A 17,096-nucleotide genomic window follows, 5' to 3' on the forward strand; every position below is an offset into this window, starting at 1 on the left:
CACTGAAGTCACACCATTTGCGAAATCCCTACTCCACTCGTAGACTTGCTGCTATGACAAACATGCATCACCGTACTGAATCTTCATTCGTCGATGTATTTCAATAGGTTTCACACCTTCAATACGCAAAAACCGAATAACAGAATGCTGTTCTTCCCTGGTGCAAGTCGCAAGGAGGGGGGGGGGGCATGTTTATACTGATACTGCGACGGTATGTTCTGCACTATGCTGCCACCTACAGACCACTCTGCACGCTGTTTGTAGCACGCTTACCAACTTACAGGATAACGGCGCGAAATTTCGGTTTGTTATTACAAATTTAGGGTTTTCATTTGACTCACCCTCGTAGTTCCTTAGAGTAGCCTTCGCGCATAGGCTGAAAAACCCAACATTAATCCATGGTGTGTGCCGGTGAGGCGCGGAAGGCAGCTGCTGAGCGACCAGCAGGCGTCGTGACGCTGAGGTGAGGTGAGGTGTCGTCTGTTGCAGGCCGGCGGCGGGGGCGGGCCGGCGCGGCGCGCGGGCGGCGGCAGCGGGGGCGGCGGGGGCGGCGGCGGGGGCGGCGGCCAGCAGCTGCGCTCGCCCGCCGTCAAGCGGCCCGCGTCGGCGCCGGTGGCCCTGCAGGGCTGGCTGCACAAGCAGGGCTCGGAGGGCCTGATGCTGTGGCGGCGGCGCTGGTTCGTGCTCGCCGAGTACTGCCTCTTCTACTACAAGGGTGAGTAGCGCTCCACTCTGCTCCACTGTGTCACCACGTCCTTAGCCTCCCCGTATCACGCGGTCCATCGTTACCTCCCTAAAGCTGATGCATGTGCTGCCGTCTAGCACATCGTCCATTACCTGCGAGGCTCGTTCAATAAATAATGCCCCACATTTTTTTTCTCAGAACATATTTATTGTTAAGAGTCAGAATTTGGTGACAATATACATCAACATGTTGTTGTTGTTGTTGTGGTCTTCAGTCCTGAGACTGGTTTGATGCAGCTCTCCATGCTACTCTGTCCTGTGCAAGCTGCTTCATCTCCCAGTACCTACTGAAACCTACATCCTTCTGAATCTGCTTAGTGTATTCATCTCTTGGTCTCCCTCTACGATTTTTACCCTCCACGCTGCCCTCCAATGCTAAATTTGTGATCCCTTGATGTCTCAGAACATGTCCTACCAACCGATCCCTTCTGCTAGTCAAGTTGTGCCACAAACTTCTCTTCTCCCCAATTCTATTCAATACCTCCTCATTAGTTACGTGATCTACCTACCTAATCTTCAACATTCTTCTGTAGCACCACATTTCGAAAGCTTCTATTCTCTTCTTGTCCAAACTAGTTATCGTCCATGTTTCACTTCCATACATGGCTACACTCCATACAAATACTTTCAGAAACGACTTCCTGACACTTAAATCTATACCCGATGTTAACAAATTTCTCTTCTTCAGTAACGCTTTCCTTGCCATTGCCAGTCTACATTTTATATCCTCTCTACTTCGACCATCATCAGTTACTTTGCTCCCCAAATAGCAAAACTCCTTTACTACTTTAAGTGTCTCATTTCCTAATCTAATTCCCTCAGCCTCACTTGACTTAATTCGACTATATTCCATTACCCTCGTTTTGCTTTTGTTGATGTTCACCTTATATCCTCCTTTCAAGACACTGTCCATTCCGTTCAACTGCTCTTCCATTTCCTGTTTTTCTACGTAGTCTCCATCACGTTCTATCGCCGTACGCCAACGTGGAAAAGCATCTATTCTCTGCTGGTAAAAGCTCTTGTCCTGTACGAATAGCGACTCTGCGGCTGCTCCCGGCGGAGGTTCGAGTCCTCCCTGGAGCATGGGTGTGTGTGTTTGTGTTTAGCATAATTTAGGTTAAGTAGTATGTAGGCGTAGGGGCTGATGACCTTAGCAGTTAAGTCCCTTAAGATTTCACACACATTTGACCATTATTTTGTAGGAATAGCCATGTTTTCACTGCATGACTGACACTGTCGTCGTCTTCAAAGTGTGTTCCCCGTAGAGAAGCTTTAAACGCCCCAAAGGGATGGAAGTCTGAGAAAGCCAGGTCTTTGAATCTTGTGGTCCACTGTGAGCATTAGTGGAACCCATCGTGAGCACCTCTTTGAACACCCGAGAGTCTCGATCATTGCAGACACACTTGCAATGCTGACCGACAACTGCAGAGCCAGTTGTCGAGTTGTGATGCGCCGGTCGGCTCGAATAATGGCAACCGCACGATTCAGCACGTCCGGAGCGGTGGCTGTGACAGGACGTCCCGAGCGTGGCTGATCATGGAGCTCTGTTTCTGCATTTCCTGAGGCTGTAACTTTCTTTTCCCGCTACCCACCTGTAATCCTATCAACTGCAGCGTCGCCATACACTGCACACAAACGTTTATGGATGGTCACCACTGTTTCTTTTTTTGCACACAAGAAATCAATAACAGCCACGCTGCTTGTAAAGTGAGTCGTATGTAGACGCCGTTTTGACCCTGTACTACGGCGCTGCCGTCTGCTGGAACGGTTCGAAACTTCACCGGCGCACAGAACGAAAGTCAAATGTGAAGCAGCACGTATGTCTATGCATATTGATGCATATTTTTAAAAAAATTGGGGCATTACTTATTGAACGACCCTCGTAAAACCTCCTTCTGTCTCGGCTACTCTTCCATTCCACATACTCATAAGATTATTTTTATAAGCTCCTCCTTCTTTCTTAATTTGCGGGGATGCTCGTAAGAATAAGTGCCAGTGAAATCAAAACGAGACAGACGGAATAAAGTAAGTAAAATGTTTATTATCTCAAACGTAATCGCCATAACTGGTAATATATTTATGGCACTGTCAGACGAGACGGTCAGAGCCTTCATAGAAAAATGTTTCCGCTTGCCTAGGCAACCACGACTGTATGCAGGGGTGCACCTGTTCGTCCGAAGCAAATCGGCGACCACGAATCTCTTTCGTCAGGGCTCCGAAGGTATGGAAATCGCATGGAGAAATATTGGAACTGTGTGGAGGATGTGTAAGGGCTTCCCAGCGAAACTTCTGCAGGGTAGTCCAAAGAACTTTGGCAACTTGTGGATCCTTTCACGCTGCAGAAGTGTCGCTGGGAAACCTCTGAACATTCTCCATAGTCCTCCATACAGTCCAGATCTCTCCTCGTGCCATTTCCATATTTTTGGAGCCCTAAAGAAAGACGTTCGTGACAGTCGATTTGCTTCAACGAAGAAGTGCTCGCCGGGAAGGCACTGACCCTCTTGTCTCACAGTGGCACAAATGTGTTAACAGTTATGGCGATTAATTTTGAAATAATAACACTTTATTTATATTTTTTTCATCTGTATCATTTTTCATTTGACTGCCCCATATAATACCAAGGTTTCAGAAGACGACTATCTCGAAACTCCAGAACTGGTATATCCGTGCACAGAACGTCTCTCCATCTTTCGATTCATAATGCATTCTGTGGCGTAATTGTAGAGCCCATCATTAGGGTATAGCCGTGTCTGAGCATGTACACAAATCATCGCTCCATATATTGACACATTGAGTTAGTTGCTACCTGCAGATAGACAACCCAATGAGCAGATTTCCAAACCGTCCTACTGTCGCTGCGCATCACCGGACGGACGGCCGCTGTGGCCGAGTGGCTCTAGTCGCTTCAGTCCGCAACCGCGCTGCTGCTAAGGTCGCTGGTTCGAAACCTGCTTCGGGCATGGATGTGTGTAATGTCCTTAGGTTAGTTAGGTTTAAGTCGTTCTAAGTCTAGGGGACTGATGACCTCAGGTGTTAAGTTCCATAGTGCTTGGAGCCATTTGAACCATCCCCAGACGACTTCCGCACATCATCAGTGAAATGCATACACTTTCTGATGTTTGTCGCATCACAAACGAAGCTCATATTGAGCGCCTGTAATGTGAGGTAAGAACTTGGGAAGATGCTCTATCTACTGACACGTTTGTATCTTTTGTGTGCCTCATAGCTTTCGTGCAGTCATCTTCTGGAACCCCGGAGGTACTGAAGAGTAATGCTGTTGTATGTGCTATTCATCCCTTCTCTCTATTACACTCAGTAGATGTGTCTACTCTCCCACGCTCCTCAGTACCACCTCACTTCTCACCTTATCCATTAGCAATACATTGTACAGGATGATTTTTCCACCGTGTACAAACTCTAGGGACTGATCGACGAGAGGATACGGATCAGAAAAGGTCTAATGATCTTATGTCCTGAAATGCATGATTTACGTGCTAGAGACCATTTATTTAATCATACTTCGTAATAGAGACTGCGGTCTAATACGGACTGTACCATGCAGCCTGGTTTTCTCCTGGAGGGTGGTAGTACTCATCATACGTCATGCCTTAGCGCCCTCGCCTGCGATGGTAATTGGTAATCCTGTGTCCGATTCACTTCTCTTGCGGTCTCACCTTGTAGTGGGTGTGATACAGCGTTGTACACAGCGGTTTCGTATTCGAATGGAGAGCCTACCGACATGGTCTTAACTTACGGAAAGGCAAATGGCAACGGGTGATGGATAGCAAGGTTGTGCCAGGAGACATATTCCCGCCGACAACAACCACAACACTCAATGTTTGCAACAGTGTTTCGCCGTTTGTCTGAGACAGGGTCGTTTCAGTAAACAATAAATCATGAAGCGCGCACCCGAAATGATCGACACCAGACTTGGAGGAAAATGCGATTAACACTGTGGAAGGCGACCGCCGTGCCATTACCAGGCAGTTGGCCCGCCAGTAACAGGGTAAGCCAGAGTACCGTGTGGAACATTCTCCATAACAATTGTTGCTACCCTCATCACTTACAGCGTGTGCAGGCCTAGCGACAGACTCCCCACATCGGGAGCAGTTTTGTCACTGGTTTCTTCATCAGGCAACCACGATTCCGGGATTTGTGTCGTCCATCCTATTCACAGATGAGGCCATCTTTAGTAGTGGTATCTTCTACTTTCATAACAGTTATCTGGGGGAAGGTACGTTGAACCCCCATCATATGGTGACAGCGAATCATCACGATTGGTGCAGCCGGAATGTGTGGGCCCGGATAATTGGCGACCGTATTTTGGACCAGTCTTCCTTCCACGTCGCCTAACAGGCCGGAACTGGCGGTGTTTCATGCGGGTGATCTTCCCTGCTGGAAGAAGTGCCATTGATGATTCGAAGGGTTACGTGGCTGCTACATGACGGTGCTCCAGACCACGTCGCCGTTATCGTTCGGACGCATCTCAATCGTGTCTTCGTGGACGAGAGGGTACAGTTGCATTCCTTCTCCTCCCAAGCGACGTTACGTTGTTACTGGAGTCTTAGTATGTGGTGTCGGTGTGTGTTTGTTTTACGATTGTCACTGCCTGTTGTGTTGTTTGTGACTGTGTTGTGGCATACAGTGTCATGCGTTGTTGATTTGTGTCCGGTACGTGATAATCCCTTCTGCGTCATGTTCACTTAGTGTGCTGGTTCCTTCCTCGGTTTCGGAATCTGTGGTCATGCTTGTGTCCTCCCATGTGGTTTGTTGTGTTGCTTGTGATTGTCTACGCCTCCTTCCATATGGGTTTTGGCGCTTGTATTCTTCATGCTGTGTGTTCGATACAATATCGGCTACGCTATTTATTTCGTTCCAGTCATCGGGATTACGTATTATTCTGGCGATGTCATTGTCGTTCTGTATAGGTCTCACTTGTGCTAGCGTGTTGCACAGCAGTGTGACAAAAAAATGGCTCTGAGCACTATGGGACTGCTGAGGTCATTAGTCCCCTAGAACTTAGAACTAGTTAAACTTAACTAACCTAAGGACATCACAAACAACCATGCCCGAGGCAGGATTCGAACCTGCGACCGTAGCGGTCTTGCGGTTCCAGACTGCAGCGCCTTTAACCGCACGGCCACTTCGGTCGGCGGCAGTCTGACACGTTCTGGTGTCCCAGTTTCTCCGCATACGCATACTTCATCGTTAGTCAGTCCCATACGGTTTAAATGTACCGGATACGGCCCGTGGCCTGTCAGGAAATGGACCATCCCCCATGCTTGGGTCGACATGTTTCAGTTTTAATCTTTCGCGTACGTCAGGAAAGAATGAGTGTACTCGACGACACTTGTCGGACGCATCCCACTCTCTCTGCCATGTTTGACTCCGCCATTGTGTCATTTGCGTTTTGTTCATAATGCTGGTTCCTCTAATTTCTGTGACTTTATCGACCCTGTCCCCCTTAAGCCAGTTGTGCAGCTCTATATCGTATTGTTATGTCTACAGGGCAGGTCCCCATCATAACGCAAAATGCCTCTAGTGATGTGGTATTGAAAGCTCCGCTCATTCTCAGGAATACACTACGTTGACCTCGTCTTGCAATTGTCTTATTAGTCTGTATGTTCAGTCTGTGAGCCCACGTACTTACGGCGAAGCATGCGATGGATTCAAATATCGCAATGTGGTAGGTCCTTATCGTCTTAATAGGTAATTTGTACTGAGTTGTGTTAAGTCTCGCTAGTTTGTGCATAATTTTGGAGGCTTTGTCAGTTGTCAATTTGATATGATACTTTAAAGTCTGTTTTTCGTCAAGATACAGTCCTAGATAACCTGTGGCTTGCTTACTCCGTATGCTTGTATTGTCTAACTTTAGGACTGGATTCCTCTGTAGTGTCCCTCTGAGCAGTAAATATGCAGTTTTGTTGGGAACGATTTTTAATTTATTTTCTTTACACCAATTGTTAATTTTCTGAAGCAGTTGCGTGCCTTATGTCTCTAGTGCTGCTCTCGAGTTGGCTGACAGCACAACGAGCAGGTCATCTGCGTACGCCACCACACCTCTTACCCTGTCGTCAGTGTCCAGGGTGTTCAGCAAGGGCTTGATTGCGATATTCCAGAATATTGGTCCTCGGATCGAGCCCTGTGGGCATCCCTTTATTATTCTCTTTACAACGTTCCGTGTACCAGCCCTCCATTCCGCCACTCTGCCTCTGCAGTAGCCGGAAAGGCTGTTGTAGAGGGAAGCTGATAGCCTTGTTTCCCTTAACCTGGCGAAGAGGGACGGCCACCACAGATTGTCAAAAGCCCCGGCTATGTCGTTTAGTATGGCGGCCACGTATTTCCCGCTGATGCTATTTGTAACTGTCAGTGCTTGGTTGACGGCGTCTTCTATTGGTCCACCTTCCCTGAAGCCGAATTGACGGGGCGTTAGCCCGAGGAGGCTTCTGTGCGATTGTAAGCGGTCAGATAAGAGCCTTTCCTGTGTCTTGGCGTGAGTGAAAGAGGCAGATCGGTCGGTATGTTTTGGGGTCTGTTGGCTCTTTATCTTGTGATTTCCTGACTATTACTACATTAGCAGTTCTCCAGACGTTTGGAATTCTGCCTGTTAGTAGTGCCTCGTTGAACATATTAGTAAGAAAAGGTATGATTTGTATTACTGTGTGTTTTAATGTTTTTGAAAGTATTTTGTCTGGGCCGGGTGCTTTTCGGTTTTTAAGCCTGGTGATTGCCGTTGCGACTTCGTCTTGTGAGAATGGTATGGTTACACCGGGACTGTTGAATGGTTGCCTCATGCTCTCTCTTAGGCCAGCGTGGTGTCGCTCGCCTTGTGTGGGGTCATTATCTGGGAGGAGCCTGTTCAGCAGATATTCTGCTGTGCTTCTCCATCCTCTGGTCACTGTGCCGTCAGCTTGTTATAGTGGTGACAGAACTGTCGGTGTCTTCACTCGTTTTGTTTCTATTTTGAAAGGTTGTCTCCAGATGTCGTTCTGTAGCTGGGTTTTGACGAAATTGCCATGTTGTCTTTAGTTGTTTTTGGTATTTCTGTTTAGCGTCACGATACAGGTCAGCCGGCCGCTGTGGTCGAGCAGTTCTAGGCGCTTCAGTCTGGAACCGCCCCAGAGTCTAGTTCTTATAATCGGACAATCTCTCAGACGCGCCATTCTGTTATCTTGAGGCTACTTCGGCTGCAACCAAGAAACTAGAGATTTAGAGACGTCTAATGAAATTAACTTATCGAAATACAAGGAAATTGAGTGTTATTTGTGTACAATTGTGGCACTGAACCATCGCCAATTACAGGAATTCCTCACATGTTTGGATACGGAGTATGGTGATTCGTACATTTTACAGACGTAAGTTGGCTCAGTCGAGGCCAGTTGTTAAAAAGATTTCGTACCATAACTAATGAAATAAAATGTCCACGATATCAAAAGCAGAATCTGTGCCAGAATTTGACAATGCCAACTGAACGCTAGATTTAGCATTTTTGATAGGTTCCACTGCTCATGTAGGTGACTTAAACAGACGTCTTCAAGGTAGAAACGTATTTATCAGTGCAATATTTCAAACAATAAACGCGTAACAAACGAAACTGAAAAAAAGGCAAGCACAAGTAAATGCAAACATTTTGTTTTCATTTCATCACATTGGCCAAAAATAATGCTATAGATGGGACGAAACATGCAGACATAGTTATCGATGTGACGGAAGAATTTGAAAGCTAATTTCATGATTTTCGAAAAAATAATCAAAATTTATGTATTTATGCGGCACCTTTTACAAATAACGTATAAACGTTGCCGAAAGATTTTCGCATGGAATGCTTTGAGTTGCGGTCCGACATACATCTAAAAGAAAAATTTGCTGATGTACTTTTGTTAGGCTGTAACGCATCGTACCCACTCAGGGACAAACACCTCTTGCTGCACAGTCGTGCGTTACATATGTCATCTTTGTTTGGAAGTACGTACGTTTGTGGACAGTGTCAAGAGTGAAGCACACAAAGGGTAAAAATAGAACTAAAATCAACACCTTGAAAACATCCTGAGAATTGGAACCACGTTGATCGAACCTGATGTGATTAGTTTCCCCAAATTCAAAGTAAAATATCACGTAAATTCTACGATTTGTGATTACTTATAGAATGACGCACTTACACGTGTTAACTATATATCTTCCTCACAGCTGTTATTGTTAGTGTTGAGAATATTATGTGCGGCCCAGAAATACTCTTCTCCTTCTAGTGTGGTCCAGGTAAGCTAAAAGGATGGATACTCCTGGTCTACATGTTTTGACATGGCTGTCGCCCAATGGTGCGCTTTGGAGCTACGCCACAGAGCGGATGACGATCGGAAGCTTGCAGAGACACTCTGTCGACTGATATCTGTCTGTTTTCAGTATGTCTCGCAGTTTTCCCACGGTCATCTACTGAAACCTGGCGGTACTTATAGATAACTCTGTACTGTTCTACAAAAGTTGTTCAAGAATCTCATTAAGTGGACAAGATGCGTAAGAAACACGCCTAGATTACGTAAATTTTGGGGAAAAATGTGCAGAGTGATCCTTTGTGTAATATTATCGCATTCCAGTAATATGGAGGCTTGAAATGGCTGTAAAATGTCCTGAAGAATATAGATAAAGTCCTCACCGTGTGCACAAAATTAGCTGATGTTTTGCCGACAGCCATAATTGTCTACGAGAGACGTTAACAATAAAAATAAGAGTGGATATAGCAATCGACGAATTACCCAGCAGGACACAGGGTTTTCGATTTTGTTAATTCACTAAATATGTCAGCATTTACGTATCTCTTTCCTACTCACAACGATAAAACGTGCTTCTCTTCACTGAAAGTAAAGTACCCTCCGTTAAAGTCCATCAGTTCTAATTCCCCGACATTACACGAAAGTAAAAACGCCCACATGGAGTAACATTTTAAAAAGCGAGTAGCAGCCTGACAACTCAGTCATCTCTCAAATGCAACACAACGTTTACGGGGAACGGAAAACGATTGTGGGAGCTGAAATCCAGCGGACAAATCGCTATTTACGAAAAAACTGTATTGGAGCGTTTACATGATCAGCCAGAACGGATTCGCGTAATCGGATTATGGGAAACCAGAGCCAGAAGTACATGTTAACGGAAAGAATAGTACGTGTCACGTCGCAAATAACGATATGTAACAAACTGTGACATGACAAAAAAAGTCCTGCCACAAAGTAAATGTTATCAGTTGCCACCAATAGCTCACATTCTTGTGCCATCCGAAACCTGTTCGCGTCAGTGAACTGAGCATCTATCTAATCTATCTGTATAAGGTGCAAAACAAATTGCCAGTCGCCACGATATTATACATGAAGCTCAATATTCAAAGAATGTTATATGATGCTGTGTCTACGTCTACATACACACTCTGCAAGCCACCATATGGTGGATGGCGGAGAATACCTTCTACCAGTACTAGTCATTTCCTCTCCTGTAGCCTTCCCTCCAGCGATTCCCATTTCAGTTCTCATAATATTCGCGTTCTAATCGAAACAACCGGTAACAAACAAACCTACCGGCTCGCCTCTGAATTGCCTCGAGGACTTCCTTTAATCCGGTCTGGATGGGATCCCAAACACTGTAATAGCGCTCAAGAATGGGTCTCACTAATCTATACGCCGTCTTCTTTATAGATGAGCTACACAATTCTCCCAATACACCGAAGTCGCCCTTATGTGTTTGTTCCTTTTCCAATCGCTCTGCATCGTTACACCTGGAAATGTAATCGACGTACTTGTGTCAAACAGCACAATATCAATGCTGTTCTCGGACGTTACAAGATTGTTTTTCCTAGCTATATGAATTAACTTAGATGTATCTACATTTACAGCAAGCTGCCATTCATAACACCAACTAGAAATTTGTCTAAATCTTCTTTTATCCTCCTACAGTAACTCTACTTCGAAACTTCCTCGTACATCACAGCTTCGTCAGCAAACAATCGCAGATAGGTGCTCACCCTGGGCAGCAGATCGTTTATGGACAAAGAGAATAGCAGCCACCCCAGCACACTTCTCGGGGGCACTCTTGGTGACGTCATCGGCTCTGGTGAACACTCGCCGTCGAGAACAGCATACTGGGTTCTATCATATAAGAAGTCTTCCAGCCACGCACAGATCTACGAACCGTATCCGTATGCTCGTACCTTCGCTAATAGTCTGCTGTGGGTTACCGTGTCAGGCCTACCGCTGTGGCCGAGCGGTTCTAGGCGCTTCAGTCCGGAACCGCGCTGCTGCTACGGTCGCTGGTTCCAACCCTGCCTCGGCCATAGATGTGTGTGATGTCCTTAGTTAGGTTTAAGTAGTTCTAAGTCTAGGGGACTGATGACCTCAGATGTTAAGTCCCATAGTGCTTAGAGCCATTTGAACCATTTGATTACCGTGTCAAACGCTGTCCGGAAATCTAGGAATATGGAATCTGTCTGTTGCGTTTCATCTATGGTTCGCACGATGTAGTGTGAGAAAAGGACAAGCTGAGCTTCGCACGTGCAATGCTTTCTAAATCCGTTGTGATTTTCGGAGTTCGAAGTGGAATTACACCCTCGCCAATGTGATTCCAGGCCGAAGACGTGTCTGGAGACGCCCCAGACAGGGGTCGGATATCAACGTCACTGTCACTTGATATGAGGGAACAAAAAAATGGTTCAAATGGCTCTGAGCACTATGGGACTTAACATCGGAGGACATGAGTCCCCTAGAACTTAGAACTACTTAAACCCAACCAATCTAAGGACATGACACACATCCATGCCCGAGGCAGGATTCGAACCTGCGACCGTAGCGGTCGCGCGGTTCCAAACTAAAGCGCCTAGAACCGCTCGGCGGTCGCGCGGTCGGCTGTGAGGGAACAAAGAACATTAAACTGCACATACGTCCTCAGACATAACGCATATTGTGTTACGGGTCCTATGTTTTCTGGATCAGTTCAGAATTGTTAAGATCTTGCCACAACTAGGGCTACGAAATTAATGATCGTAAAATGCATGAAAAAATGAAATTTTGCCCGGTTCCTTTTAACAGATACTACTAACATTTACAGTCTGTATAATGCCAGCTCAGTTTCATTAAAATATGTCTCTCCACCATATTTCATACATCATGGAACGTCACTAAAAATCATCAGCTCATTACATAGCCTCTGCTACTCTCAGCTTCATTAATTTATACTATCGGAAAAGGTAGTAGCAATACAAATTACGAGAAAAAGCTCGGTATATGTTATTACTTAAAAATAGCCAGATTCTCTGAAAATTAATTAATACCTTGTTAATGAGATACAAAGCAAAATTCGTTACATCTACAGAGCAACATCAATTGTGAATGAGCAGTGGAGGGGGAGGTCATATTTTTTGCGGCATTATATAGAAAAATCGCAGATTAAGTTTAATTGAAATGGCCTTCTCGTGTTTTACAATTATAACTTCATTTTTAACATGAAACGCAGGTTCCTGTCTGTACAGATGATGCACAAAAATCTGTCTGTCGCGGATCGGGCGCATGGCACGCATCACCTCTGTCTGTGACTTCAAGATGTGATTCAAGTTCATACCAGTCAGATGCGTATCGCATATTTCATGAAGTAAAATAACAGGCAGCTGTCAGTTATCATCATCATCTCGGACAGTTTCCAGTCTCTGGCCGGGTCTGTATGTATGGAACATTGGCCTCTCCATCGTGTTCTGCCCTGCCACCATCTCTCCGTTTTCACCTTGGTCCAGTCTTCTCGTTTCTTCTGGACGCATTCCTCTACTCCTTTCCCCACCTATCTCTCGGTCTTCCTCTTGGTCTCTTTCCTTCCAGTTTCATCTCGTGTATCCTTCTGGGTACCCTCTTATCCTCCTTTGTCTTAACGTGTCCGTAACATCTCAGCCTTGATTTCTCTGTCTCCTCCTGTAATGGTTCCATCTTCATTAACTCTCTGATCCTCTCATTTCTTAACCCGTCTATCTCAGTCACTCCAATACTGTGTCTCAAGAATTTCATCTCACTACCTTGTACTTTGCTTTCTTCCTTTCATAACCCAGGTTTCTGATGCATATGTCAGGATTGGGACATAGTATGACCGGTATATAACCTCTTTACTGATTTGGGGTACCTCCTTGCTCCATATCAGGCTTCTGACACTCTTCCGAAATGCTTCTGCTTTTCTCCCCCGCTCGTTTATTTCTCTGTCGTTTTTTCCATCTTCCTGTATTAGGCTTCCTGTATCAGACAGCTGTCAGTAAGACAGCCGGCCGGAGTGGCCGTGCGGTTCTAGGCGCTACAGTCTGGAACCGAGCGACCGCTACGGTCGCAGGTTCGAATCCTGCCTCGGGCATGGATGTGTGTGAAGTCCTTAGGTTAGTTAGGTTTAATTAGTTCTAAGTTCTAGGCGAGTGATGACCTCAGAAGTTAAGTCGCATAGTGCTCAGAGCCATTTGAACCATTTGTCAGTAAGACAAACTAATATTTCAAAATTGTTTAGGCTTTCGTGGCCACTTGTTGACAAACTGCCTATTGGCTTCTGTCTCGGGTTCTCTTATGATTTTACTGCCGTTTCGCCAGCACTAGTCGCTGGCATTGTCAAAGCTTCACCTTCCATTGCCGGTGGTGAGCTGGAGGGTGAAGTTTTGACAATGCCAGCCACTCGTGCTGGCGAAACGTCAGTAAAATCATCAGATTAACGTCGGCCGAAGAACTCGAGACAGACGCCGACAGACAGTTTGTCACACCACTATTTGTATAAAACATTCTCAGACTTTAGGCTAAACCCCCGAGCTTTCGGCGATTACCTCCGTCGTCTTTGTCAGGACCAACTGACTATGAAAACTGCGGCTGTGGTGGTCCTATATAACGCACAGACGTCTTGTGATTGGTCGGTAATTAGGTAATGTTGTCGCAGATGGTGTCAACGTCTGTACTGGTGGGGTCACTGCTCTCGTAGTCTCGTAAACATTGCGACGAATATCTCTGGCCCTTCTCTGCATCGAAAGCTCGCATCCTGGCACCGCTAAGATTATATTCGCTGTCGCGGTTGAGATTATTCTCACAAATTCTTATTTATTTAATCTCTTTAATTACAGAATCATTCTTATCTATGTAATCTCTTTAATTACAGAATCCAATATGTAGAAGCCTGGGATAAAACTTTTGTTTCGTCAGTCAATATTTTGTGTTCGTTTGCAAGGCTGTGCTAGGTAACTGCTGTTTCTCCAGTTCTCAATTTTTAATATGCCACTGATGTTGTGCACAGCGCTTGGAAACGGTGCGGATGGACTGACCAATATAGTTGATTCCGCTCTCACAAGGAATAAGCCGGCCGCTGTGGCCGAGCGGTTCTAGGCGCTACAGTCTGGAACCGCGCGACTGCTACGGTCGCAGGTTCGAATCCTGCCTCGAGTATGGATGTGTGTGATGTACTTAGGTTAGTTAGGTTTAAGTAGTTCTAAGTTCTAGGGGAGTGGTGACCTCAGATGTGAAGTCCCATAGTGCTCAGAGCCATCTGAATCATTTGAATGTTATAAATTCCAGGGGTCCTGAGGCGGAGACTGTCCTTAACAGGTATTGGCATCTCGTTTATCTTCTTAGGAGGTCAGAAAACAGGTCTTATACATCGTCTTCCCGGGACTGCCTGTTTTGTGGATGTAGCGACGCAGAACGGAAAGAATACAATCATCACGTGAATCTTCTACATTTTCACGTTTCCTGTTTTGGAGAACGCAGAATTCATATCATGCGAACCATTGCTGTTTTTCTGGAACACTTACGTCAGATGATTGATTTCCGCTTCCAAATGATCGTCGTCATAAATAGTTTTTACTCTCAGCAGTAATGTACATTACTGGCCATTAAAATTGCTACACCACGAAGATGTGCTACAGACGCAAAATTTAACCATCAGGAAGAAGATGCTCTGATATGCAAATGATTAGCTTTTCAGAGCATTCACACAAGGTTGGCGACGGTTGCGATACCTACAACATGCAGACATGGGGAAAGTTTCCAACCGATTTCTCATACACAAACAGCAGTTGACCGGCGTTGCCTGGTCAAACGTTGTTGTGATGCCTCGTGTAAGGAGGAGAAATGCGTACCATCACGTTTCCGACTTTGATAAAGGTCGGATTGTAGCCTATCGCGATTTCGGTTTATCGTATCGCGACATTGCTGCTCGCGTTGGTCGTGATCCAATGACTGTTAGCAGAATATGGAATCGGCGGGTTCAGGAGGGTAATACGGAACGCCGTGCTGGATCCCAACGGCCTCGTATCACTAGCAGTCGAGATGACAGGCATCTTATCCGCATGGCTGTCATGGATCGTGCAGCCACGTATCGATCCCTGAGTCAACAGATGGGGACGTTTGCAAGACAACAACCATTTGCACGAACAGTTTGACGACGTTTGCAGCAGCATGGACTATCAGCTCGGAGACCGTGGCTGCGGTTACACTTGACGCTGCATCACAGGCAGGAGCGTCTGCGATGGTGTAGTCAACGACGAACCTGGGTGCACGAATGGCAAAACGTCATTTTTTCAGATGAATCATGATGGTCGCATCTGTGTCTGGCGACATCGCGGTTAACGCACATTGGAAGCGTGTATTCGTCATCGCCATACTGGCGTATCACCCGGCGTGATTGTATGGCCTGCCGCCATTTGTTACACATCTCGGTCACCTCTTGTTCGCATTGACGGCAATTTGAACAGTGGACGTTACATTTCAGATGTGTTACGGCCCGTGGCTCTATCCTTCATTCGATCCCTGCGAAACCGTACATTTCAGCAGGATAATGCACGACTGCATGTTGCAGCTCCTGTACGGGCCTTTCTGGATTCAGAAAATGTTGGACTGCTGCCCTGGCCAGCACATTCTCCAGATCTCTCGCCAACTGAAAACGTCTGGTCAATGGTGGCCGAGCAACTGGCTCGTCACAATTACGCCAGTCACTACTCTTGATGAACTGTGGTATCTTGTTGAAGCTGCATCGGCAGCTGTACCTGTACACGCCATCCAAGCTCTGTTTGACTCAATGCCCAGGCATATCAAGGCCGTTATTACGGCCAGAGGTGGTTCTTCTGGGTACTGATTCCTCAGGATCTATGGACCCAAATTGCGTGAAAATGTAATCACATGTCAGTTCTAGTATAATATATGTGTCCAATGAATACCCGTTTATTATCTGCATTTCTTCTTGGTGTAGCAATTTTAATGGCCAGTAGTGTATTTAAAACTGCTCTCTTGTGGACTGGAGACGAAAACACTGAGCGCTAAGGTGTAAATTAATCTGCACTGGTTCGCGATATAATAAGTGGCCGAGACGAGACGTACAGTCAACTTTCGTTACACCGAAACATCTGAAAATGGCACCTCCTCTCTTTCTCTGTGTCGGCAGTGAACCGCATGTTTGGGTTCAAATGGCTCTGACCGCTACGGGACTTAACATCTGAGGTCATTAGTCCCCTAGAACTTAGAACTACTTCACCCTAACTAACCTAAGGACATCACACACATCCATGCCCAAGCAGGATTCGAACCTGCGACCGTAGCGGTCGCGCCGTTCCAGACTGAAGCGCCTAGAACCTCTCGGCCACACCGGCCGGTGGATGTTTGGGTGTACGGTGTTCATACGTTCAGGGAAGTTATTCAAGTCTGCAGTTGCTGAGCACACCCTTACAAAAAAACAGAAACTACTGTTTGACGAAATAAAAGTTTTGTTCCAGGCTTCTAAATAATGGGGATCTGTGGCTGGCTGGCTGGTTCAAATGGCTCTGAGCACTATGGGACTCAACTGCTGAGGTCATTAGTCCCATAGAACTTAGAACTAGTTAAACCTAACTAACCTAAGGACATCACAAACATCCATGCCCGAGGCAGGATTCGAACCTGCAACCGTAGCGGTCTTGCGGTTCCAGACTGCAGCGCCTTTAACCGCACGGCCATTTCGGCCGGCGGGATCTGTGTTTAAGAGGCTGTAGAAATAAGAATGTATTAGAAGAACTTCTACAGTGATAGCAGATATACACTGACGTGACAAAACTATTGATATAGCGATATGCACGTATGCAGATGGCCGTAGTATCGCGTATACAAGGTGTGACAGGGCAGTGCATTGGCGGAGCTGTCATTTGTACTCAGCTGTTAAATTAAATAAACAACAAGTTTACTGTTACCAGTCACCGTTTTCTTTATGTCCACGACGCGTTTCGAAGGTTTAAACCTCCGTCATCGGGTGGATTTACATTACTTAGTATTGCATTTGTGTGTGTGCTGTGTTACGATTTTTGGAGGAATTTGTGGCACTGCCTAGTGGAGAAACAAGACATA

General features: G+C 46.0%; 1 protein-coding gene across 1 annotated transcript in view; it reads left to right on the forward strand.

The window, feature by feature from the left end:
* Window positions 1-579: 579 nt before the first annotated feature.
* The window catches only part of LOC126199424 (uncharacterized), a gene marked incomplete at its 5' end in the record, with an annotated part of 737,054 nt that continues 720,537 nt past the window's right edge, over window positions 580-17,096 (forward strand). Inside the window, one exon of the mRNA XM_049936342.1 lies at window positions 580-715. Coding sequence (XP_049792299.1) covers window positions 580-715 — 136 coding nt within the window. The remainder of the gene's footprint in view (window positions 716-17,096) is intronic.

This window comes from Schistocerca nitens, chromosome 8 (genome assembly GCF_023898315.1).
Source record: "Schistocerca nitens isolate TAMUIC-IGC-003100 chromosome 8, iqSchNite1.1, whole genome shotgun sequence".
Classification (NCBI taxonomy): domain Eukaryota; kingdom Metazoa; phylum Arthropoda; class Insecta; order Orthoptera; family Acrididae; genus Schistocerca; species Schistocerca nitens.